Source organism: Aegilops tauschii, chromosome 7 (assembly GCF_002575655.3).
Source record: "Aegilops tauschii subsp. strangulata cultivar AL8/78 chromosome 7, Aet v6.0, whole genome shotgun sequence".
NCBI classification, from domain to species: domain Eukaryota; kingdom Viridiplantae; phylum Streptophyta; class Magnoliopsida; order Poales; family Poaceae; genus Aegilops; species Aegilops tauschii.
Genome location: NC_053041.3, coordinates 562,165,663 through 562,191,491, shown reverse-complemented (window position 1 = coordinate 562,191,491; position 25,829 = coordinate 562,165,663). Strand labels below are relative to the sequence as shown.

At 48.8% G+C, this 25,829-nt stretch overlaps 3 protein-coding genes across 3 annotated transcripts; 1 reads left to right on the top strand and 2 right to left on the bottom strand.

Annotated features, from left to right (window-relative positions):
• The first annotated feature begins 6,651 nt into the window (after positions 1–6,651).
• LOC109758978 (probable serine/threonine-protein kinase At1g54610) lies at positions 6,652–8,763 on the top strand. Its single transcript, XM_020317827.3, has 5 exons — positions 6,652–7,341; positions 7,426–7,965; positions 8,053–8,150; positions 8,246–8,366; positions 8,491–8,763. Exons 1-5 carry the CDS (start codon positions 6,652–6,654, stop codon positions 8,761–8,763), a joined length of 1,722 nt encoding a protein of 573 aa, XP_020173416.2.
• Positions 8,764–13,555: 4,792 nt separating this feature from the next.
• On the bottom strand, positions 13,556–19,180 carry LOC141027394 (uncharacterized). The gene is made up of 6 exons (XM_073504403.1): positions 18,836–19,180; positions 18,264–18,404; positions 17,969–18,161; positions 17,668–17,866; positions 16,297–17,421; positions 13,556–13,835 (listed from the first exon to the last, which is right to left on the bottom strand). The coding sequence occupies exons 1-6, from the start codon at positions 19,178–19,180 to the stop codon at positions 13,556–13,558; spliced, it is 2,283 nt and encodes a 760-aa protein (XP_073360504.1).
• Positions 19,181–23,058: 3,878 nt separating this feature from the next.
• Positions 23,059–24,715, bottom strand: LOC109758946 (DJ-1 protein homolog E). The gene is made up of 2 exons (XM_045230961.1): positions 23,911–24,715; positions 23,059–23,812 (listed from the first exon to the last, which is right to left on the bottom strand). The coding sequence occupies exons 1-2, from the start codon at positions 24,535–24,537 to the stop codon at positions 23,258–23,260; spliced, it is 1,182 nt and encodes a 393-aa protein (XP_045086896.1). The 5' UTR covers positions 24,538–24,715; the 3' UTR covers positions 23,059–23,257.
• Positions 24,716–25,829: the final 1,114 nt, after the last annotated feature.

The following is a 25,829-nucleotide window of genomic DNA, read 5'->3' as shown; positions in this document are numbered from 1 at the left end:
CTTTGCTGTGTATGTACTGTCGAGCAATTCGTTATCCTTTGGAAGCTTCTTCTTCAATATTTTCAATAGCTTCTCAAATCCTTTGTCAGGCACAGCATTCTCTGCCTTCCACTGCAGCAATTCCAGTACGGTACCGAGCTTTGTGTTGCCATCTTCGCAATTGGGGTACAACCCTTTTTTGTGATCCTCTAACATGCGATCGAACTTCAGCTTCTCCTTTTGACTTTCGCATTGTGTCCTTGCATCGACAATGACCCGGCGGAGATCATCATCATCGGGCACTGGTTCCTCTTGATCTTCAGCAGCTTCCCCCCTTGCAGCATCATTGGGCACATCGTCTGGTTCCTCTTGATCTTCAGCAGCTTCCCCCGTTGCAGCATCACCGTATTCAGTGGGCACATAGTTGTCATCGTCCTCTTCTTCTTCGCCATCTTCCATCATAACCCCTATTTCTCCGTGCCTCGTCCAAACATTATAGTGTGGCATGAAACCCCTGTAAAGCAGGTGGGTGTGAAGGATTTTCCGGTCAGAGTAAGACTTCGTATTCCCACATATAGGGCATGGACAACACATAAAACCATTCTGCTTGTTTGCCTCAGCCACTTCGAGAAAATCATGCACGCCCTTAATGTACTCGGAGGTGTGTCTGTCACCGTACATCCATTGCCCGTTCATCTGCGTGCATTATATATAATTAAGTGTGTCAAAAACCATTACAGAACATCATGAATAGATAATTAAGTGACCAAATTAATAGAAGTTCATCATCACATTAAAACCAAAGTACATACATAGTTCTCATCTAACAACATATATATAGCTCTCCAGAGCATCTAATTAATTAAACCATACATTGAAACTATGTAAAACATTTCAATGAGAAACCAAATGCGATCATAATCGCAACCAAGGTAACAATTGATCCAACGGCATAATGATACCAAGCCTCGGTATGAATGGCATATTTTCTAATCTTTTTAATCTTCAAGCGCATTGCATCCATCTTGATCTTGTGATCATCGACGACATCCGCAACATGCAACTCCAATATCATCTTCTCCTCCTCAATTTTTTTATTTTTTCCTTCAAGTAATTGTTTTCTTCTTCAACTAAATTTAACCTCTCGACAATAGGGTCGGTTAGAATTTCCGGTTCAACCACCTCCTAGATAAATAAAATCTATGTCACGTTGGTCGGTATATTTGTCATAAACAATAAATGAACCAAATAGTTATAAAAAGATAATATATACCACATCCGAATCATAGACAGGACGAGGGTCGACGGGGGCGGATACCAAAACCATCGCACTATGTAATAAGAAGGAATAATAAAAGTAACAAAATTAGACAAGTATCTATCTAAAGTAAGAATTTTTTCCTTTCGGAAAGAAGATAAGAACAAGAGGCTCACCACGGTGGTGCTGGCGACGAGATCCGCGCGGGCGATCGACGGCGATGAAGACGGGGACGGGACGCGACGGACCGCTAAACCTAGACAAATCTCGGGGAAAATGGAGCTCGGAGGTCGAGTTTCGAGAGGAGAAAGATTAACTAGTGTGGCTCAGACATTCCATCGAACACCTCATGTGCATAAGAGGTGAGCTAGAGCACCCAAATGCCCTCCCCTCGCCGGCCAGAAAAAACAGAGCACTATGGAGTGTTCTGCTGTGGCGATGGGGTATATATAGGAAACTCATTGGTCCCGGTTCGTGGCACCAACCGGGACTAAAGGCCTTTGGTCCCGGTTGGTGCCACGAACCGGGACCAATGACCCCCTTTAGTCCCGATTGGTGGCACCAACCGGGACCAAAGGCCTTGTGCTGCCCCACGTCAAAAGTTTAGTCCCACCTCGCTAGTTGAGAGGGCTCGAGAGTGGTTTATAAGCGCTGCTGCGCCCACCCTCTCGAGCTCCTCTCAACTGCAGGCTTTCGGGTCGAACCGTTCTCTTTGCCTGTGGGGCCTACTGGGCCTTCTGCAGGCCTAAATCCTGGCCCATGGATGGGTTTCAAGTCGTATTCAGGCCGTGGTGGCCCAGTAGGTGGCATAATTTTTTTTCTCTGTTTTTTGTTTTCTCTTTTGCTTTCTTTGTTTTGTTTTATTTCTACTTACAACAAAAAACTTATTTATTTTATTTCTAATTACTTATGTATTTTACTTTAATTACTTTATTTTTATTTATTTTACTGCTGCTATTTTTATTTATTTTACTGCTGCTATTTTTATTTAATTTATTAAGGTTTATTTATTTTAGTTACTATAGTTTATTTTATTTTATTTTATTAAGGTTTATTTATTTTTATTTATTTTATTAAGGTTTGTTTATTTTATTTACTATAAAAAATGAACATAGATGCGCCTATAGAGAAAATTCAACCTAAATTCATAATAAATTTCTATGAAATTCAAAGAAATTTACTGTGAATTTAGGTCAAATCCCTTGTATAAGGGCATCTATTTTCGCTTTAAGAGGAGCTCAACAAGGCAGAGAGGGACGGGCTTATAAACTGGTGTGAGCGCCCTTCGGTTGGCGAGGTGGGACTAAACACTGGCCGCAACTAGGACCAGCCCTTTAGTCCCGGTTTGTGGTATGAACCGGGACTAAAGGGTGGTGGGCCAGGAGCATGGCCCATTGGTCCCGGTTTGTCCCGCCAACCGGGACCAAAGGGGCCGGACGAACCGGGACCAATGCCCCCACGAGGCCCGACAGGCCCCTGGCCGCACGAATCGGGAGCAATGCCCCCACGAGGCCCGGCAGGCCCCTGGCCGCACGAACCGGGAGCAATGCCCCCACGAGGCCCGGCAGGCCCCTGGCCGCACCAACCAGGACTAATGGGCGTCGCACCCTTTAGTCCCGGTTCGTGGCACTAACCGGGACTAAAGGGCCCAGGTGAACCGGGACTAATGCCTTAGCCGCACGAACCGGGACGAATGCTCACATTAGTCCCGGTTCGTGACTGAACCGGGACTAATGTGAATATTGCCCTGTGACCAAAGCCCAGTTTTCTACTAGTGCTATGATACTACTTGTATGTTATTTTGCACTATGAAGGTAATAACAAAACTAGTGTCATATGCATGACACTAGTCTAAGTTACTCCCCACTATGACTAGCCTAAGACTACCCACAGTGGGAGTAACATAGGTAGTAACATCACACATATCTAGATAAAATAAATGATGTGGCAAGCAATAAATGAAGAAATGGATGAAAGTGGTAACATAGCTAGTTACTAGTAGTATGAGTAACATCACACATATCAAGGCAAAATAAATTTATAGCCTAATAAATGAAGTGTTGCACGTTACCAAACATATGTTACTCCCGACTATAGAGGTAGTAACATAGACTAGTACCATGTGCATGTTACTAGTCTATGTTACTACCCGTTGTGGCCAGTCTAAATCTGAAATCTCATCAATCAAGGTAGATGATGAGTGAAGGAATGTATCTCGTAGTTTATAAAATTACTCAAACTTTAATCTGCATTAATTACAATGTATGCATGGTGACCACTAAATGAGTAGGAATGGTTACATACATTGGTTGATTTCTTTTAATTCTTGCATGCATCAATTTAATGCACCTTGAAATTTGAACATATGATATAAAAAAGTGAAAATAAAAGTTATAATATGAAAAAAACAAGAAAATGAAATTAGCCCAATAAACCAGAAAGAAGGGAGTATACAGAAAACGTCAGCATTGGAGCACCCATCTGATGAACGATCGGTTCGCCGCCAATGTTTTCGTTGGCTACAAGAAGCCTCCCGACGTGAACTAAACGGCTAGGCAGCCTAGCCAAGGGATTTAACATGATGTATGTAGGACCTCGTTTTTGAATAGTGAAGCAGCATAAAATTGCCATAATGTACATAATAAAACTGCAAACAAAATTCTGATGCTCTAAAATAACAAAAAATGTCATAATAAACTACAAACCAAAAACAGGCTTTCATCCCAGTTTATAAATAAAGCAACCACCCAACCAAGTACACTGCCGAACGATACAAGATGATAAGGTAGCCCTCATACAATGTTGATCCCATAATCGGATCACGCAGAACGCACACGACTACGCTATCGAAAGAGAGCATTGAAAAAACTAAGTACAGCGCCACACAACGCCCTAAACACCTAAGCTCCACGACAACGCCTCCAGAAGGGAAAACGACGCAAAGCGTCGCCGCTGCCAAGTCCAGAAGGGGTAAGGGTCTTCACCTAGAACCTTGGCACGAAGAGGAGCACCACGACGGCGTCTTCAGGAAGAAAGCGGTGGCCGCGAGCGTCGGCGGCATCAGTGACAAAGCGCTGAGCTTTAGCTCGGTAGCTCCTCTGTGCCACCATGAGGTATTCACGACAAGCACGACAAGTTCAGCTCCCCAGGTCTGAATCGGGGTGACGCCACTGCCAAAGACAGGGAGCGACCGAGCCACCCGTTGCTACCCTCCTGCCGTCCACACGACCACCAGGGAAAGCCACCATCACCGACATGGTGCCCGCCGAAGAGCCAGCCATGCGAGCCGCCATCTGGAGCCGCCACTCCGGCATCCATGTCCAAGCCACCACCATACGTCCACATCACGGAGCACCAACCATGGAAGGAGGAGAGAAAGGTGACTCCTTTCACTCCTAGCCTGGCATCAGTCACGGGATCTGGGTCGATGCCCCCATGGTAGGGGGTGTCCACACCTGCGTCCTTAGCCAGTACAGGTGGACCGGGGGACACAACCTCGTAACTACCGACGGCCGCCGGGGAGCTCGCTCGGCGACGCCTCGACCATGGTCATCGGCACCGATCTGCCCGATAGAATAGTGAAGATCCGACCACCACCACCAACCATCACATCCACGAGGAGAGATACCTCATCGCCCGCAGACACCACCCCGGGTCGAGCCCACCATCACCTACACGTAGCGAGATCTCTGAGCCGCCTCGGGCCCCAAACCGATCCGCCCGAGCACGAGCCCCCGGTACCGGCCATCTCCATACCGCGACCACACTGCGCCACTGGCCCGAACCGAGGAGAAGGGATGGACTACCACCTCCCGCACCACGCCGCTGCGGCCGCCTCACCGACCGGTGCACCCATGCCCCAAGCCACCCGCAGCCACCCGACCACGCCGGAGCCTCCACCTCGCTGGAACGGAGGAGAAACGGCCAACCTGCGCCGCCCACGGCCCTCGTCGCGAGGGGCGGCTGCTAGACAGATCTGGTCGAGGCCTCCCGGCGCCACTACCGGCACCCCCGCACGCGCCTCCATCCATCCCGCAGATCGAAGCACGGCCAGCATGCCGGCGCCCCACCAGCACCTGCGTGTTGCCGCCGCGCCGGCCCCAGCTCGCAAGGGAACGAAAAAATATGCGCCGCCTCCGGCTCTGGTCGGGCTTTGCCCGGCCGAGCCCCGTGGCGGCGGCGAGGGAGGTGGGGGCCCTGGCTCGGCCTAGTGTCCTCCCCCACCCCCCCCCCCCCCCCGGCGCCCCTGCGCGGTCTTCGCGCGGTGATGACATGGGAGGAGACTGGAAAAGGGGATGCCACCACTGCCACACCTCCCACTATTGTCTCTCCAATAAATTACAAACCACCTACGCGAAATTGTCATGGTGGCCTACGTAAAAAATTAGTAGTACAAGAGGAAAAGGACACAGTAAATCTAAAAAAGAAGAAGCCAGCAAAAACAATACCGTGCTCCAAAATGCAGACAAAGAAAGATCATACATGCCAAATTTGCATATTAATTAAGCACATGGAATTTGCCATGCTTTATATTTTTGTTTTCAAAAACATAAAAATCACACACAGAAAATTGCCATGATAAAAAATAAACAAAATTGCCATGATCATAATAATAAAATGGTCATGCTCTTAGTAAATAAAATTGACATGTGAGGAAGTAGAAAAGCATTCCCAAAATCGCCATTAATAAAGTGATAAAATTTCCCAAATCTTGCCATCAAAGCATCACAAAAAGGACGTAAGTTGTCATGTTTGGAAGACAGAAATGTTATGAATTTGCCATGAGGCCAGGAGGAAAATTTCTAAGATCTAAAATGTATACAAAACAACTTGACACGTGAGCATTACAAAAAAGTTTTAAAATTGCCAGGCGACAAAGTTCAAAACATTATAAATGTACATGGCAAATCCTTGTCATGTTCATCCTGCGTTCCAGACCAGTAAATTTGAACACTCGGGAGTTACCGGTGCGGCGACAGCGATTGCAGCTGCCAGATTTGTATTACCTCCTGGCTCCATCTCCTCTATAACTCCGTCGATCTCGGGCCGTATAAGGCCAGCGCCCGACCGCGGAGCACCATGGATCCGGAGCTGCACTGTTGCGCGGAGACACGTACGTGAGGACGTAGGCTGTCACCAGCAGCATCTCCCGATCAGCCGCGCGCGGCCGGCCGCCGCCGGCCGGCAACAATATTGTTCTTGTCAATGTCACTACCAGCCATCCAGCCTGCAGATATACAAAATTTAAAACTTGAGTGGTTTATATGTTTGGCGCCACATTCGGGGCCATTCCCCTTCCCCTCTATGTTGATGTCTCCATCCCCGTCGCGCCCCTTCCTCCGCCTCCACCCCCATCTCGTCGTCGGCACCAGCCGCCGCGGCCGCCGCCGTCGCCGTCGCGCGGCTCCGCTGACATGGGCTGCGCGCAAGCCAAGCCGTCCCAGGGCTCCCCCGCCCGCAGCCACGACCGTGGCATCGACCACCTCATGCGCTGCAACGGCTACACCCCCGCGGCCGCCCGCCGCCTCACCGACCCCCTCCCCACCACCGCCGCCGTCGCGGTCGCGAGGGACCAGGCCGACGCCAAGGACCAGGGTCCGGCGGGGACGGAGACCACGGATGCCTCGGGGACGTCGAACCTGACGGCGGCCACGGTCTCCTCGCCGTCGCTGTCGATGCCGCCGCAGGCGCCGGCGCCGCGGCGGGAGGACGACCGCGAGCAGCTGGTGGACGGGTGGCCGACGTGGCTGCTGGAGAACGTGCCGCGCGAGGCGCTGCAGGGGATCGTGCCCCGGAGCGCCGACGCGTTCGACAAGATCGAGAAGGTCGGGCAGGGCACGTACAGCAACGTGTACAAGGCCCGCGAGCGCGGCGCCGACGGCCGGCTCGTCGCGCTGAAGAAGGTCCGGCTCGACACGATGGAGCCGGAGAGCGTCAAGTTCATGGCCCGCGAGATGCGCATCCTCCGCCGGCTCGACCACCCCAACATCATCCGCCTCGACGGCATCGCCACCTCCCGCATGCACCGCAGCATCTACCTCGTCTTCGACTTCATGTACTCCGACCTCGCCCGACTCATCGCCCGCCCCCTCACCCTGCCACAGGTAACATATATACCACCGGAGCCGGAGACGACGACACGTAAAACCACAGAGCAGAACTCATTTTCTTGGTTTCTTGGCATGCAGATCAAGTGCTACATGCAGCAGCTGCTGATGGGGCTGCAGCACTGCCACGAACGCAACATCCTGCACCGGGACATCAAGGGCTCGAACCTGCTGATCGACCGCGCCGGCGTGCTCAAGATCGGCGACTTGGGCCTGGCTAACTACTTCGGGCCCGGCCGGCGCCGCCCGCTCACCAGCCGCGTGGTCACCCTCTGGTACCGCGCGCCCGAGCTCCTCCTGGGCGCCACCGACTACGGCGTGGGCATCGACCTCTGGAGCGCCGGCTGCCTCCTCGCCGAGATGTTCTCCGGCAAGCCGCTCATGCCCGGAAGGACGGAGGTGGAGCAGCTCTTCAAGATCTTCAGCCTCTGCGGGTCGCCGCCCGACGAGTACTGGCGGAGGATGAAGCTCCCGGCCACCATCCGCCCGCCCAAGACGTACAAGTCGACGATGGCGGAGAAGTTCGCCGGCATGCCGCCGTCGGCTTTCCCGCTCCTTACCACGCTCCTCGCCCTCGACCCCGCCGCCCGCGGCACCGCCGCCCAGGCTCTCCAGAGCGACGTACGTGCCCGCGCACAAACCTATCCATCAATGGACGCAAGTTTGCGGTGTCTAACGCATGAAAATCCACACCACTTTGCACTGCAGTTCTTCAGCACGCCGCCGTTGGCCTGCGACGTCTCCGACCTCCCCGTCGTGTACAAGGAGGAGGCTGCCGATCCGACCACCCCCCACGACGGAAGGAAGTGAGGACTGACCGATCGCATGAACGCTTCTTTGATCTCGCAGAATTCCCTCTCCGTTGGCTTGATGGTTTTCTGCTCTGCCACCATGCGTACAGGTCCAAGCCGAGGCAGCGTTCTCAGAAGCGAAGGAACAGCGGCAAGCAGAGAGCTGATCGGGAGCAGCACGCCGACGAACCAAAGCTCTCCAATGGCGAATCTCCAGATCCAAACAAAGAGGTACACATCACAAGTCCACAGGCGAATCCATCTTCGTGCAGTTCTACCTACGTGAACCAGAATTTTTAGCATCTTCATTCATACTCTCATCGACTCATTTACGCGCGACGACAATTGAATGTAGGAGGAGAACAGGGCCGGGCCTGCAAAATCAGGGCCCCTGTGCCTAACTATAAAAATGGGCCTACCATTAGAAGAACAGGTCCTGGCCGAGAGCGCCATCGTCAAGGCCTCCACCAGCACGACCTCACAACGGTTTTCAGTGAGCCCAATGCGGTCGTTCCTACCTGCGGATGAGCCGCAGCTGCGGAGGGCCAACACCTACCACGCCACAGGCGACGAGCACACGGGCGGCGCCATCGCGCACCACGGCGTGGCGATCAGATCGGCGACGTGATCGAGGACATTTGTGGATCGTTGTGGGTTTCAGCGGATGAAAATTGCAGCAGAAACTGTTCAGGATACCACTACTGTTGCCGACTTTGCTGTGACTGAACTGCTGCTGTTCTGATTGAGAGACACTGATTTGTAGACTGCGACGCAGTTCATCTATCAATAAATCTCCATTGCAGAGAAATGGGAGGATTCATTTATTTCATGATTGATCCCGCTGTATCTGTTGCTGTTCTATTGTTTTGGGTTCAGCGTTGGAAAATGGAATTTCCGTGAAGATGAGTGTTATCCTATATTTTTAAAATATTCATCCCTGATAGATGTCGTAGATCGGTTAGGCTAGGATTCCGGCAACAGTGGTGATAGGTATTACCTTTTCTTGGCCTGAGGAGCTCCCGCTGTTGGCCATGGTGGATGGCGGCGGTGGTGATGACAGATCGTGGGCGAAGTGGTGGCGGCGCTTCCCATCAGCACTGCACTAACCCTAGATCGGTAGGGGTGTAGGTGGGTTGTACGGCGTCGTGACGAACCTCGTAATGCGAGCCGCCGTCCCCCACCTCTTTATATAGTGCAAGTGACAGGGGCCCATCACCCATAGTGGGCTGAGCGCCCCCGATCAGGGCGCGGATCTAAGGGCCCGGTGGGCCGTTGGGCCCACACGGTGGAGATCATCCTAACATTCTCCCCCTTGATCTCAACTTTTACTTTTGACCTTTATACTTTAAAATAACTCTTTTCAAAGTACTTGTTCCATCACAGATTTGCATGTAGAGCATGTCTCATCATCACGGTTCATTCCCGATAGAATCAACACCTACAACACACTCCTCTGTTTTGAAATAGATTTTTTAACCTTGGGCCATTTTATTGTCTGGAAATCTTAGACTATACCATAAAACTCATGTCGACTGTGTGTTCTCCGAACACACTGGGCGGCAAGCCTTTAATAAGCAGATCTGCAAACACTTGTCTGTTGCTTTTATGCTTCAAGCATTTCTACATGATTCCGGACTTTCTCTTTTACAACGCATAACTCTGTATCAGTGTGTTTGGCATCAACACTTGACTCGTTGTCATAGGAGCGAAAAACTTAAAATGGTTATCGTTGTTGTCAACCATTATCAATTCCGGGTACTTGTTTCTTTAACCTTTTTGCCTGTCCCTCAGCCTCATATCATGTTGTACATTATCTTTACATCATATTAATGATAATTGATTCATTCTTTAGAGTTTTTCCACACAAAAACTCGAAGTGTGAAAGTCAGCGACAATTGTGGATTTCGCTATATATTTCACGAGTCCTGTCTTTGTACTCACAATCTTTTGAGAGCACTTATTTCTTTCAGCATGAGGCCGATATCCTTGACTCCATTCTAGTGATCTATATCTGGACTGGACATTACCAAAACAACCTGGTTACGTGAACTGTGTCACGATAATATTATACTTTTGCATTCATTAAGCTTCCAACAGCTGAAGCATATGGTACCGTATTCGTTTGGTCTATTTCGTATTGACTTTTGGAACACTAAAGTTCCCAAAATCATTACCCTTTACTATAAGAACAGGCGTAGGTTTTCTCGCATGCATACTTTAGAAACTTTCCTTAGCATGCCCATGCGACACACCTAATACCCTTTTTATTCTTTTCTCGGTGAATCTCGATCCTTATAACGAGAGACATTCTTTTAAACTTTGAGGACAAGAACTTCTTTTCCTCCTGCAGTCGAATTAACATCACTACTAACAAGCAGAATGTTATCCGCATGTACAAGATATAGGAAATGAAATTCCCATTCTATAACTTTATACAAACACAATTGTCCTCTCATTTTCTTTAACCCAAAACATCATTTGATTGCTTTAGTCCATAAAAGACTTCTTCAGGCAGTATCCCCTGTGTTCTTTACTTTCATCTGATGTAACTCAGATCATAATATCTTTCATCTGATGTAACTCAGATCATGATGTGCTACCAACACTCATTGTAATCTATTCAGTGTAAAATGCGCAAAAAAACCTTTCGATTTTAGTCGTGTTTTACACCTTTACATATTTCCTTTGGAGTCACATTGACCTTGTAGACTCTTTACAGCCTACTGTTTTGGCTCCATTGGAAATTACTCATGAGTCCCGAAATCGTCAGAATTCACCAATTTCATTTCATCTCACATAGTCTCTTATCATTTAGATAAGCAGACACTTCTCAAAACTCGATTGAGCGCTTTAAATGAGGTGGGATCAACCTCGATTTGAATTTCACTAACATAGACTTTATAGTAATCAGAAGTATCTGATTTTCTCATTCCTTGAGACCATCTGTGTCTCAGGTACTGGCACTTCTTTCATATGGGGCTGTTGTTGCTCTGTCATTGCCAAGAGGCAAATTAATTGTAGTCTTTCACTTCCAAGAGGCAATAGGTTTTACAAGACCTGTATCACAAGATCCATGTTTACTCATTCCTCCTTTATGGAGCTAACAACAGGTGTTGTATAAGTCATACAACATGCTCCCCCAGATACAATCTATTCGAGTCTTAGGTATTTTCATACCATGCTCCCCCAGATTACTCCATCTTTACTAAAAAATGGCGTATCTTTAAACTTTATTATTTGGGTTTAATCTGTTAAAACTTTCTTCTTTATGGCACTTTAAGCATCGTCTTAGTATTCCTTAGTCTGCTTTCGGAACTGTAAAAGATCCAGGAATACAGCTATTTCTTTTCTTTAAGGGTATTATTATGATCGTCGTACTCCCCCAGATGATCACATTCTTCATTAATGGATATCTCATATTTTTTCTCCCCCTCGAAATGTGGCAAGAACTTTTCTACCACAATTTCGAAAAACCATTCACAACTCTTGTGAATTGAGGAAACTTTGAGTATCTACTTCATGTATCTGATTACTTCATATGTAATGAAGTTATCTGTTAACGGTATGGGAGTACTTTTTCCTTATTCCTCATTCCATTTCGGAAAGTCAAAATAGTTCTTTATCATTAGTACTTTTGCAAGTCACACTTGCATATCATTCTTATCTTTAGGTTCGTCTGTAACTTTTATTCTCTTTGGATTTATTGAGTGCTTAATGACCGTTACACATAAGGTGTACGGTCGATACTAGGAAAGCATAATAGCTACTCCGTACTTTTCTCCCAGAGTGGGACACATCAAACGCACATGAGTCATCATATCTTTCTCCTGTCATACAGGATAAGTTCTTTGCCAAAATTTCTCCTGGCGTATAGGATTTTTGACATAATACTATGTCAACTTTACCCAGTTACGCAGGTATTTTCCTAGACTTTCCCCGCCATGCAGGTTTTATCATAATCCTCTTTTCCCGCTATGCGGGTAATTCCCTGTAAGGAACATAAATGCCAGAATTGGCTCTTTTGACTGCATATGCAATCATGAAATTCAGAAATAAATCCGAACACTCTTTGACACACATGCTTAATCCGACGTTGGTCAAATTAAACACGCATGTTGCTTGTTTCAACTCAAATCGTGTTGACTGAAAAATCTTCTTCATAGAGAGCACATGAAAGACATTCGTCAACCAAGACTCTCAATGATCTACCTCTTTTCTTTTGAGGCCATTCTTTAGAGAGAACATACTCCCTCACGTTATGACCTTTCTTGGTCATCTTTCGGGTAACAAGTACCCAGCCATTCGCTTTTACGAATGAAAGTATGGAAAACTTTTAGTCTGAGAAAACTTAGCCAATAATCAACAATAATGAGCATAAAAAAATAACCCTACATTGGTCTGGTTAAAAAATATGCACATTAAACTTTTAAAACTTTCTTTTATATTCTAAATCACTGTTGGGCAGAATTAGAACAAAACATCATCCTTCTACATTAATTCCATATCACAGTTGGCAGAAAAGGAAATAACGCATATAACTCGTAAATAACATGATGATGAAATTTCTATTAAACAACTTTGCTAAGAAATAATAATCATCATCAACTTTATTGCAGCAGGAACAAGAAATATACATTTCTCTAGCTCAAGAGCATTTCTTGATCTTTATTTGTTCTTTGAAAATTGATTACTTTGATACAAAAATTATCAGAGATTTAAGCTTTGAATATAAGACTCATAGAATTATAGTACTGTTATCATCAACGTTGGTCAGAAAATAACAATACCATATTTTAACTTTAAAACAAATATCTTTCTTTTGTCATAGCGGAAACTATCTGAATCTGATTTCACCCACAGGGGAAAAAACTTCTCTCAAAAAATGTTCTTCCAATTAAATTTTCCCGTTGGTTCCAATTTAATTGAAGGATAAAACTTTTACTTTGCAGCGAAACTTTACAATATTCTATTCATAAGAATTTTATTTTTCTTTTAAAAGAGCACTTTTCTTTATTTTGCAGCGGAAAACATGAATAAAAAATTCATGGACTTTTTACTTTTCAGAAGCATCTCTTTCACTTTTCTATTTTCTAAACAAAATTTCGTTGGATTAAATTTGAATAGAAAATAAAACAGAAAACTGGATGCATTAATCCAAAAATTGGACAAAAAACAAATAAAACACGGCCTGTGCTTTGCGTTTCCTGGCCCACGGCCTGTGCTTTGCGTTTCCTGGCCCACGGCCTGCTCGCGCGCCGTGTGCGCCTGCCCTGGCTGAAAACGGCCCAGCCACTCAGGGTCCAGTTGGCTCGCGCGGGGCTGCCGGCCTGGGCCGCCGGCTCTGCCGGCCCAGCAGCTCAGACGGCCTCAGGCCAGAGTGCGCCTGCTCCCTTTCCGGCCCAAAGGCCCGCGCCGACAGGCTAGGGTTTTATCGCGGCCATCGACGCGATCCAACGATCCAGCGCCGATCTCGCCCGATCAAAGCGATCCAACCGCGCCGCTCGGGCAAACCCTAACCCATTCTTTCCCTCTCGCGCCGCTCTTCTCTCGCTCCCGAACTGAGCCGTTGCGCTCGACGCCGGCCACTCGGTCACCGTGCCGCGCCGGTCGCCGGTGACGGCGACGCACCACCGCGCCGTGCTGCGCCGCTCGAGCTCCCTTCCTTCCTTTTCTTTCTCCATCTCTTTCTTCCTCCGCCTCCTGCGACAGAGAAAAAGAGAGAGACACCGAGGGCCCCGTCGGCCGCCGGGGACGGCGTCGCCACGGCGGCGCGCGAGCACCCATTCTCCACTTTCCCCTTCCCCTTTTCTTCCTTAGATAGAGAGAAAGATGCGAGGCCGAGGCCACCTCTGCTCCCTTGTAGCGCCCGACGGTGTGGAGTGGCGGTGCCGTTGCCGATCCCTTCGCCGGTGGTGCGTTCCCCTTGGGGTGAGCGCGCCGCCGTCGAGCGGTTGGGCCGCGGTGCCTCCCTCTCTCTTTTTTTTTTCTTTTTTCTTTTCTTTGCCGGCATACCGTTGAGCTAGCTCCGGTGGTTCTTCGTCCAACGCAGCGCGTCCGGATCGAGAGGAACGGCGCGGCCTTCCGGCGGCGCACTTTTCTTGCCCTTCTTTTTCCCCTCTTTTTCATTTTGGGGTTAGGGTTCTTTGGGGGAGGGGATTTCCTTTTCTTTTCTGTACCGAAAATCCTAAACCAATCTCTGGCTGATACCATTGATAGATGTCGTAGATCGGTTAGGCTAGGATTCCGGCAACAGTGGTGATAGGTATTACCTTTTCTTGGCCTGAGGAGCTCCCGCTGTTGGCCATGGTGGATGGCGGCGGTGGTGATGACAGATCGTGGGCGAAGTGGTGGCGGCGCTTCCCATCAGCACTGCACTAACCCTAGATCGGTAGGGGTGTAGGTGGGTTGTACGGCGTCGTGACGAACCTCGTAATGCGAGCCACCGTCCCCCACCTCTTTATATAGTGCAGGTGACAGGGGCCCGTCACCCATAGTGGGCTGAGCGCCCCCGATCAGGGCGCGGATCTAAGGGCCCGGTGGGCCGTTGGGCCCACACGGTGGAGATCATCCTAACAATCCCCACTTTTTTTTGAAATGAAAGGTAGATATGGTCTACCTTATATATTTCAAAACAGGCAAAAAAGCCTGAGGACCGGAGATCGATTACATGAAGTTTATATTTAGCACCAAGGTGCCCAGGCTATAAACTGCCAGATTGGAGAGATACAAGTGGGGGGGGGATATAGCAGCTACCTAACTTAAACTGAAACCAGCTTAAGGTAGATACTGTGTCCACGCAACCATAGCATCGGTAGCATCATTGTCATCCTGATCGCGGCTTCTACTTTGCCAGAGATGAAGCAACTGTGTCACGTACTGTTTTATATAAGCCAAGGGCCATCTCCTGGAGTTGAACACCCGGTCATTCCGGGCGTGCCATGTTGTGATAGCGGCGGCAGCAAAGAGAATATGAAACTTACTAGTGGCTGGCCAACGCTGTTCAGCTTGCTCGATAAAACTGATGAGGTCCAGAGAACTGGAGGCAAGGTCATTTAGGCCGAACACATTCCAAATCACTGAAGCCGGGTAGCAACGCAGCACCAGGTGCGATGCAGATTCAGGAGCAGGGCAGATATCACAATCCTGTTGTGTCACAATCAACGTCCAACGTTTCTTCATCATATTATCTCGAGTGTTGAGCCGGCCCCAGAACAGAAGCCATAAGAAGACACGGTGTTTGAGGGGGATGATCCGGTCCCAAACCCATGAACTATAGGCACAAGACACTCCTCTGAAGGTGAGCAGCTCATAGACGTGAGCGGCAATGACGGTCTTGTTGTTGATGGCAGAAAACCTGTTGTCTGGGCGATGTGGCGAAGGCATGGCAGAAGCCAGGAGCGAGAGAAGGAGCTGTAGATCATTGTTGGCTGTGGCTAACACATTAGGGTGAAACTGTAGGTGCCAAGATCCTTGAGAGCGTTGAGAGGCCACGAAACAGTCCTGGTCTTTTGCAAAAGTGTATAAGGTAGGTAGAGCAGAGCTCAAGCGTCCCACCGGAAGCCAACAGTCATGCCAGAAAGAGATTAATCTCCCAGAATCCAAGGAGCACTTTGAAGAGGCGAGTACCATGGGGATGGATTGCTTAAAACCACTCCAGATTGCAGTGTCGCGCGCGCAGTTTCTTCTGGGTAAAGAACTGTGGCAGTATTGCTGAGCAAACCATTGGTAGCAAGGAACGCTCGAGTATTGGAGAACCCGAGCTGCAAACTTGGTTAGTAGAGCCTGATTGTGTGCAGATAGATCTCTAATACCCAGGCCACCAACAGATCACGGCATGGTGACGAAGTGCCAAGCAACTAGACACTGGCCCCCTTTTGCTGTGTTCGTGCCTTGCCATAGGAACGATCTCAACAAGCCCTCTAGCTTGTGTATGGATTCCTTTGGCCAGCGGAAACATGTCATGAAGTAACTGGGAAAGCTAGCCAGGACCGAGTTAATCAGTGTAAGTCTGCCACCCCAAGACAAGAGAGTAGCCAACCAGCCAGATAAACGCCTGTCAACCTTATGAATGACTGGTAACATTAGTTCGTGTCGAACCTTGTGCAAGGAGAGGGGCAAGCCGAGGTATGTGCAGGGGAAGCTTGAGGCTGGGCATCCAAACAAGCCAACGATCGCATCAGTGGTAGAGCTGCCTATGCAAATTGGGATGAGAGTGCTCTTGTGGTAGTTGATCTGCAACCCAGAGAAAGCAGAGAAATCAGACAGAATCTGCTTGATGATGGTAGCTTGCTCTATGCTGCCATGGAAGAGGATTAAGGTGTCATCGGCGTACTGCAGAACTGGGAACATCCTATCTGAACCAAGAGGGTGAATCAAACTGCCATCTTCAAAAGCAGAGCAGCAAAGTCGTTGTAGAACATCAGCCACTAGAATAAAAAGATATGGTGATATAGAGTCGCCCTGTCTGAAGCCTCGCTTGTTAGCAAAAGAGTCACCCAGCTCCCCATTCAACATGAAGCAAGAGGTTGCCATTGACAGCAAGCATTCAATCCAACTGATCCAGTGCTGAGGGAAACCATGGGTAGATAGAACGTTGAGAAGGCATGACCAGCTGACTGAGTCAAAAGCTTTTTGAAAATCCAACTTGAGGGCCACCATGGGCAACTTCCTTTTATGTGCAGTTTGGATCATATCCGCAGCCAAAGCAAAGTTCTCTACAATGGCTCGACCCTTGATGAAGCCTGATTGTAGGGAATGAACTAAGCTGGGGATCTGAGCTTGAAGCCTCCTGGTTAGTACTTTGCTTGCAAGTTTGGGCACGCTGTGTATTATAGAGATTGGCCTGAAGTCCTTGAGTTCCAGCGGGGTTTCCTTCTTGGGCAGAAGGGAGATGTGGGCCAAGTTAATGCCAGACAGGTCCAGTTGATTCTGGTGGAATTGGGAGAAGAAGAGTTGCAAGTCAGCTTTGATAACTCCGTGGAAAGCTTTATATAACTCATTAGTGAAGCCATTCGGTCCAGGGCTACGGTTGTTGGGTGAATGGTTAATAGCTTCGACAATTTCCTCCCAGGTGAACTCCCTCGCGAGGCACGATAAGTCGACGTGCTCATAGAGCTGATCAAGTTGAACTGTAGGTAGAGAGGGGGAAGGCTGACCCAGGAGAGCAGAGTAGTACTCGGTTGCCAACTGAAGCTTGTGATTGTTGTCAAAAAACTCAACTCCGTCTTTGATGAGTACTCTGACCTTGTTCCGTCTAGCATGGCCATTAGCAGCAGCGTGGAAGAAACTGCAGTTTTCATTGCCAGAAGTACACCAACGGAGTTTGGCCCTCCGTCTCCACGAAGCAGTTTGCCACAGTATAAGCAGCTCTGCTTTGTCTGTAGCAAAAGTTCTCAGAACCCTTTCTAACAGCGATAAAGATCGTCATTCCTCGATAGCATCAAGGTAGAGCGCCACCTTCTTATTATTGGAAATGAGCAGATCCAAGCTAGCCCTGTTTCTCTTCCCTCTTCGTAAGGCAGCACGGATTCGCCTCATCTTCAGGTTAATGAGGGAAGCAGCCGAGCGAATAAGTCCAGTATCTTGGCCCCAGCTGTTCTGGATGATGGATCTTGTCTCTTCCATGTGGAGCCAGTGCTTCTCCATCCTGAAGAGTTTGCTCTTAACCTGGTTGTTGCCAAACTGGACCAAGACAGGCACATGGTCCGAGGTGACCGATGGTACAACCATGGCTGAAGTTTGAGCGAAGGACAGCAACCAACTAGCGTTGATGAGCACTCTGTCTAGCCGAACCATAGTAGGGTCCTCACGTTTATTCGACCAGGTGAACTTACGGTTGCAAATATCCACATCATCCAGCCCATGAGATCTAATCCATTCATTAAACAGGTCCATCATAGCCCAGTTGACCCGACCGCGTGATTTCTCTTCCGTGAACCGATACATATTGAAATCGCCGATAACAATCCAAGGTTCAGATACCAGGGCAGCTGCACTATTGATCTCTTCTAAGAACAGTTGCCGTTCCTGATGAACGAAAGGAGCATATATAGTAGAGACCACAAAAATTGACTCGGACGTTGTTGATGAGAACCTGACTGTGAGATGGTATCGGTGTGAGGCGATGACCTGCCCAGAGAAGGCAGAGGTGTCCCATGCGACCAGAATGCCGCCGGAGGAGCCCGTAGAAGGCATGACCGCTTGGTTGTCGAGGTTTGTCGGGAGAAAACTTCTCAGCTTAAAAGTTGGAACTGATTCCAGCTTTGTTTCCTGATAACAAGCAATGCTAGGCCGACAGGTAGTTAGAACATCACGAACCAAAGAACACTTATTCTCGTCACCCAGGCCTCGAACATTCCAATCAAGAAGCTTCATAGATCAAGGTGAAAGCCGCCAGCGCATGAAAGGTAAGTAAACAAGGCATGTGCATGAGAGGGGGAATGCAAGAGGCAGTAACATAAGGGAGATAACATTGATGCAGCATTGATCTTACAACTTGGACTAACATAAGACTGACCAACAGATAGACCTCTAAACTGACAGAGACACTGACCGAGAACATAAACAGACTAACAAACTGTCTTGGAAATGGACTGACGGGGCATAAATCGACTCTGAGGCGAACATAACTGCAAAGATAGGCATAGCAGGGACCGACACGCCCTGAGAATAGCACAAGCATAACTGAAAAGCACCTAGACATCTGGACCAGAGTGAGCACCCATGGAAGAAGCGGATGATCCGTCCGAGCGGCCAGAGCCGCCAGCGCCGGTGGTCGAGGAGGATGATGCTTGAGCGAAGAGGGCGTCCGCATTGAGGTCGCAGCATTTGGCGATTTGCTTGAGTTTGCCCCTAGTCATGGGCCTGGGTGTGTTACTGAACTGGAGATCCAGCAGCTCGGTGATCGGCACCACCTTGGTCTTCTTGCGGCGGGAAGCGTTGAAGCTGGGCCGCCGACCAGAGCTGCCGGAGTTGGAGCCGGAGGTCACCGCCTTGAGCTTTGAAGCACGCTCAACAGAGCCAACGCGCTCCCCATCGTACATCATCCTGATGCGAGGGCTGCGGCGCGTAGCAGAAGGCGGAGCATTTAGATCTTGGACAGCAGGGCGGCAGCAGAGTCGCCGCCCGTCTTCTGATGGCTCCGTCCAACCGCCTCCACGGGCTGAACAGCGAGACCGGCGTCAGGGCCATCCGTGGGCACGTGGTGGATCGGCTCCCCGGCGGAGACAACCCCGAGGCCCAGATCCACGTCTGCCATGGCCCCGGCAGGGGAAGGAGGTGGGGAGGCGAGCTGGAGTGGAGCCGCAGGGCTATCGAAAAGCTGAAGTGTGGGAGGGAAAGGGCGGAGATCTTCAGCCCTCAGCTCCGGCGGCGGCGTGCGGCAGGAGCAGAAAGTGGTGGCGACATGAGCGGGGAGCAGGGAGCACACTCCGTGCAGCAGATTAGTATTGGCTACAGGAGATCGATCACAGCTAAGAAGGCCGTCGCCCAAGGCAGGGGCGTGTTAGAGCGGCCTGGGGCAAATGAGCCGGGTGGCAAGAACTTGGTGGGCTTGCACGCGCGCGTAGGCTGGGAAGTAGGCCTCAACAGGGAGAATGGCACCTCCAACAGCAGAGAGAGGTGGGCCGGCGGTGGGCAGAAGCCCGTGTGGAACAACGGGCTTGGGGGGTGCATGTTGTCAACTGATGGTAGGAGGGGGAGGGTGCGGGGACACATGAGGCCAGCCTCATCCTGCGGCTAGAATTTGAACAACAGGGAGCGGCAGCTTTCCCGCGCCAAGGTTTCAGTGCGCAGGTCGGAGCAAGGGAAGAAGCCATCGTCCAGAGCGATCGCTCGCATCTGGATAGCGCCCTTGGCAACCCGACAGTTGCTAAGCTGAAGCTCGAAGAAGCCATCCCCACTATAAGCAATTCTCTTAACATGTAACCTTCCATCTTACCAAGTGTGCCATGTCAACATCCACTAACACTATTTTACATGCATACACCAAAACCTTTAAATCTTACAACGTGCATTCTCCCATCTCACCAGGTCATGCATGTTGCAACATCATGATTAGTCACATAACTATCCCCGTCATGCACCTTATACAAACTCATGTCATCTTATTCACTTGGTACGGAAAATTTTCTGGAATTCCCCGGCCTGCAGCTGGCGCGGTTGGTCTCGCCCCAAGGTGCGGCTCCTGGTGCGTCGTGCCGGCTCGCCCCCATCTGGCCATGGCCTGGCGCGGGCCGGATGGCCGCGGTTGCCTTCTTCTCCGACGTGTTGCACGGCGGCATTGGGGCCTGCTAGTTTGCTTGTCCAAGGGACGCGGTCCTAATGTTCTTCTTGATCCGAGATGGTGTCCTGCTAGATGTCGGCCCTATTTTGATCTGGCAATTGACGAGTTCCGAAATGCTTCGCCGGAGATCTTCATTGGATACTTGACGCCTATAGATTACTGGATCGGATGAGATTCGGTCGTGTGCGCCCCTATTTCAGCCCGAGTGGCTCCAGGAGGGTGTGACGCGAAGCTTCGTTGTTTGTTGACATTATGGGACAATGTCGGTATTTCGATTTCATGGTGAAAACAGTGGCGAAAAATGCCATGGTGGCTGAGGTCTGAGGCCTAGTAATGACAGATCGAGTCTTCGAGGCGATGAGGACTTTGCTAGGTGATTCGTGACTCGTAGAAGCGACATCGGCAAGTGGGGGTGGCAACACAGGCGGAGTACAGAGTCTTAGCTTTCTGGGTGAAAACCCGAGGTCCGCAATTAATTGGTTGTGCCTGGCAGTGTCCTTGTTGAAGACATTGTTTGAGAGTGCGGATTTTCTCCATGGTGAAAACCTAAGATCTACGATCGGGTGATGAAGGCGCTTGTGCACTGTTTCCTTCTTAAAGGCGTCGCTTGTGGAGAACTTGAACTTCGGGTGTTGTCTTGGTGGTGGTTCGTGCTACAGCTACAAGGAATTGATCACTGTAGTGGGATCTTTATTTTTCTTTTTCTTTTTCTTTTTGGCTTTATGCATCCGTAATGTTTTTATGGCATTACGTTGTTGCATAGACTGGGTGTAATTGGTATCTCTGCGATATTAATATATTCCCTTTGTTGAAAAAATTGGCGGTAGACATTGATCATTAAAATCTATTTAAGGATGAAAATATGAATTGAAGAGGGCAATACGTGCATACAAGTATTGGCTCGCTTGTCGTATATTTGTAAATGCTAAAGCATTTTTTCTTGAAAACTCTACAATGTTACTCCCCCGATACAAGTTAATTGACGTAGCTTAATAATGTGGTGTTATGAAGTGTGTTTTCTTCTTATTTATAATGTGGTATCTTGGTGGGTCTTTTGCAGTGTGGTTCAGTGTTATTTGCTAATTAACTCATACTTATGTGGAGTAATTTCCTTCATCGATGACTGCATGTACTATGTTAGTGCTACAATATCATATGCCGATGCTTTTTTTTTTCTAGGTGGTGAGAGGGTGCGAGATTGATATATTTTTATAGGCCGGCTGCTACCAATTGATTTAAAAAACGTTGACTTGGTCAAAATCATGAACCAAATCTAAAATTGGATACCTTAATCGAATGAAAAAATATTCAAAATTAAGGAATAGTGAATTAAAAAGTTGTATAAAAGAGTTCCTTAAGAAATTGTTGTCCGGTCAAAATTGGATGACCAAATTTCAAATTAAAGACCTCATTGTGAGGCCTTAAAAAGGGAGCATAGTGTGTTTACTAGAAAGTTTGGTGACCTTTGATGCGCCGTTCGTGTTGTTGGGTTTTCATAATTTTTTACTCCCTCTATTTTCAAAATAAAACATGTATTACTTTTCTGAAAAAGCCAAACCTCTTTAAATTTGATAAAAACTATAGAGAAATATATCAATATCCACAGTATCAAATCGATATCTTTAGATTCATCATGAAATGAATTTTCATATATTATTTATTTACTATTATGGATGCCGATGCTTTTGACTCTAAAATTGATCAAAGTTAAAGAATCTTGACTTTTCAAAAAAGAATACACCTTATATTTTGAAACTAAGTGAATATTTGATTTGGCGAGTGGTGTAGATGAGGGAGTGTGTTTCTTTTTATTTATAATGCGGTATTTTGATAGGCCTTTTGCAATGTGATTTTGTGTTATCTGACAATCAATCCATATTTATGTGCGAAAAATTTCTATGTTGGGAGATGCATGTACTATATATATTGGTGCTAGGTTTATTTTTCCTAGGTGGTGAGAAGTTGCGTGGTATTGGTATCGTTGACCTGCTCAAAATTGTTAACTAAAATTAAAATTGAATATCTAAATTGAGTGGAAGAGCTCCAAAATTAGGGAGCATGGTGAATTATAAAGTAAATCAAAGAAAAAAAATGTTGTTGACCCGGTCAAAATCGGGTGATCCAATTCCATATTAAAGATCTGAATTAACTATGAGGATTTTAAAATTTGTGAGCATACTCCTTGAAGAAAAATATTATTAAAAGAATGAAATGAGAGAGATCCTCGATAAAAAAATGTTGACCCGGTCAAAATTGAGTGACTCTATCTTAAATTAGAGACCTCAATTAATTATGAGCCCTTTAAAATAAGGACGCAAATGAGAGGGCTCCTTAAGAAAAGAAAAAACATGGTTGACCCCTCAAAATTGGGTGACCAACTCTAAATTGGAGACCTCAAGTGATTCCGAGGCTTGAAAACTACTTCCTCCGTTTCAAAATATATGACTCAAATTTATACTAAATTTAGTAACGGAGGGAGTAGAAAGCATAGTGTAATTAATATAGATAGGTGGAGTAGATATACATTGTTTGCAAGACTGTCGGTGGCAAACTGCCAATGGATGAGCTCTGCGGTTTATGGTGACAAACTGAAGGCTTTGAAAGTTAGGTAGAAACCATTCATAACTGATCAAAGACAAGTTCCAACCAACAAAAAAGATTCCACTCCAAATCAAAATACCAGTTTGTGGCACTATACAGGAAGAGAAACAGAGAACTGGAAACATATGGCAATCTCTGAACTCCAAGGTTAGAGTTTCTGCAGAGTGTGACAGTGTTCAGCGTTCTGTTCACAAAGTTATTACAGATCACGGAGAGATGCATTGCAGTTGCATCTTCTTCAGAACGAGACGGTGATGCCCAAGAGATCCACGAGGTGAGCTATGAACTCGGCAAGGTCGGGCCAGCTCGCCGCCGTCACGAGCTTCCCGTCGGCGACCGCCCCTTCGGGCTCCACGGCCGCCGCGCCGGCGAGGTTGGAGATCACCCTCATGGGGACTCCGCTGGCGCACCGCTTGCCCTTGAGGAGCCCGGACGCGGCGAGGACCAGGTGCCCCTGGTCGATGCTGGCGACCACCTTCCCCTCGGCCGCGAACTTCCCCACCAGCGCCACCGCCTTCTCGTTCGTCACCAGCAGCTCCGGCGACCGGCCGCCGGGCACGACCACGCACTCGTAGTCGTCGACGTCGATGTCGGCCCAGTCGACGGTCATCACGAAGTTATGCCCGCGCTTCTCGCCGCTCACCGCGCCGGGGGCCGCGCCGGTGACGTCTTCGTAGATCGCCGTGACGCACGGCTCGCCCTTGCGCTTCGTCGGGCACGCCGCCTCCACGCGGCAGCCCACGCCGGCCAGCGCGCGGAAGGGCACGTTCGCCTCGTAGTCGTCCACGTAGTCCTGTATCGATCATCAGATCACATCAAAATTCTAGATGTTTCAAGAACGGAGGGGGGGGGGGGGGGGGGGGGGGGGGGGGAGGGATGTGGCTAGCTCACGGCGCAGAGGAAGAGGACGCCCTGGCCGCGCCCGCCGAGGACTCGGCCGCCCAAGGCGCGCAGGAGCTGCGCGATGATCTCCCCGTGCGCGGGCCACCCGATGGCGGTCAGGACGTGGCCATCGGCGACGCAGAGGCTGAAGGGATCGGGGTCGACCCAGGTCCCGCCGGCCAGCTCCACCACGGGCCGCAGGCTAAAGAACGCCGTGCACCGGACGCCGCCCATGGCGCCCGCGGCGGCGAGCAGGACCTGGCTGTGGCAGGTCAGCACGACCGGCCGGCGCAGCTCGCCCGCGAACGCCCTGACGAGGGCGACCGCGTCGGCGTCGACGCTGAGCTGCTCCACGAAGCGGCCGCCGGGGACGAGGAGGGCGTCGTAGGAGGACGGGTCGGCCGCCGCCGCGGCGAAGTCTGCGGTGACCCGGAAGCGGTGGCCGGGGAGCTCCGTGTAGAGCTCGTACCCGAGGAAGTCGTGGACGGCGGTGAGGCATGGGTCGCCGGGGGCCTTGCCCGGGGCCGCGCAGTGGACGGCGACGCCGAGGCCGGCCAGCGCGTAGAAGGGCACGGCCGCCTCGTAGTCCTCCATGTAGTCGCCGCACAGCATCAGCACCTTCTTGGACGGCGCCATTGCTCTCCTCTTGGGCTAGTTCGCTCGCGAGCGTGAGACGCAGTGTGCGCTAGCGTAGGTAGGATCGAGCAGAGCAAGGGGAAGACCAAGACTTTGTTTCTGCTAAAAAAAAGTCGTGGCTTCACTTGTTCTTCATATCCTCTCGCGAAATGGAAAAACAATGGTCGAACAATAAACAAGATTTAGCATACAAGACCGAGGTAATTAATTGCCAATTGTCAGATGCATTGCACATGGCTGGGCCGGCGAGGTGGATCCGCCCCCTGGCAGTATTACTTTCAAAATTGGCAAAAGCTAAAATCCGAACGTACGGATTTTTGCAACAGATCCGAACAATCCGGATCTCGTCCATTTTGGATCGGACGATGCTTATTGACCTGTTGCGAAATTGGCAAAAGCTAAAATGATTATTCATTGATTTCCTTCCATTTTCCTCCACGATCCCGTAATTAACAACGATTGCATTATGCAATCGGACCGCTTTAGCCGTGATCCTAATTATACACATGTGATCCTAATTCTATTCATGATTATCAATATCGTAATTAATGGGTTGCCTTAATTATCTCGACCCATTTAACTGCGTCTCCTAATTTGAAACGAAATTAGTGGGTCACCTTCTAATTTTATGCATGAATTGATCAGTACCGCTTTAGCCGTGATCCTAATTATATGCATGCGATCCTAATTCTATGCATGATTATCCGTATCGTCATTAATGAGTTGCCTTAGTTATCTCGACCAATTTAACTGCGTCTTCTAATTTGAAACATAATTAGTGGGTCATCTTTTAATTTTATGCATGAGTTGATCGGTACCGCTTTAACTCTGATCCTAATTATACGCATGCGATCCTGTAGGAGCGAAAGTATGTCTAGAGGCGGATGATTAGACTACTTGACCAAATAAAAATCTAGCATTTTCCCAATTTTAAATCTTGGCAGATTTTAACAACTTAGCACAATTCAAATAATCAACCTACACATGCAATTCTAAAAGTATAGCAGCGGAATGTAAAACAATTGCATATGAAGGTAAAGGAAGGAGTTTGGAGGGAGCAAACGCAATGTAGACACGGAGATTTTTTATCCGTGGTTCCGATAGGTGGTGCTATCGTACATCCACGTTGATGGAGACTTCAACCCACGAAGGGTAACGGTTGCGCGAGTCCACGGAGGGCTACACCCACGAAGGGTCCACGAAGAAGCAACCTTGTCTATCCCACCATGGCCATCGCCCACGAAGGACTTGCCTCACTAGGGTAGATCTTCACGAAGTAGGCGATCTCCTTT

Bases quoted from the DNA above. Each gene is read 5' to 3' on its own strand.
- LOC109758946 (XM_045230961.1), bottom strand. From the start codon at position 24,537: ATGGCGCCGTCCAAGAAGGTGCTGATGCTGTGCGGCGACTACATGGAG. The intron at 23,813-23,910 runs GTGAGCTAGCCA...TGATCGATACAG, and splicing joins GCGTCCTCTTCCTCTGCGCC to GACTACGTGGACGACTACGA.
- LOC109758978 (XM_020317827.3), top strand. From the start codon at position 6,652: ATGGGCTGCGCGCAAGCCAAGCCGTCCCAGGGCTCCCCCGCCCGCAGC. The intron at 7,966-8,052 runs GTACGTGCCCGC...TTTGCACTGCAG, and splicing joins CCCAGGCTCTCCAGAGCGAC to TTCTTCAGCACGCCGCCGTT. The intron at 8,151-8,245 runs GTGAGGACTGAC...CCATGCGTACAG, and splicing joins ACCCCCCACGACGGAAGGAA to GTCCAAGCCGAGGCAGCGTT.
- LOC141027394 (XM_073504403.1), bottom strand. From the start codon at position 19,180: ATGATGTACGATGGGGAGCGCGTTGGCTCTGTTGAGCGTGCTTCAAAG. The intron at 18,405-18,835 runs GTCTAGGTGCTT...GCTTGTTATCAG, and splicing joins GTGCTCACTCTGGTCCAGAT to GAAACAAAGCTGGAATCAGT. The intron at 17,867-17,968 runs GTAAGTTCACCT...CTCAAACTTCAG, and splicing joins TGATGTGGATATTTGCAACC to CCATGGTTGTACCATCGGTC.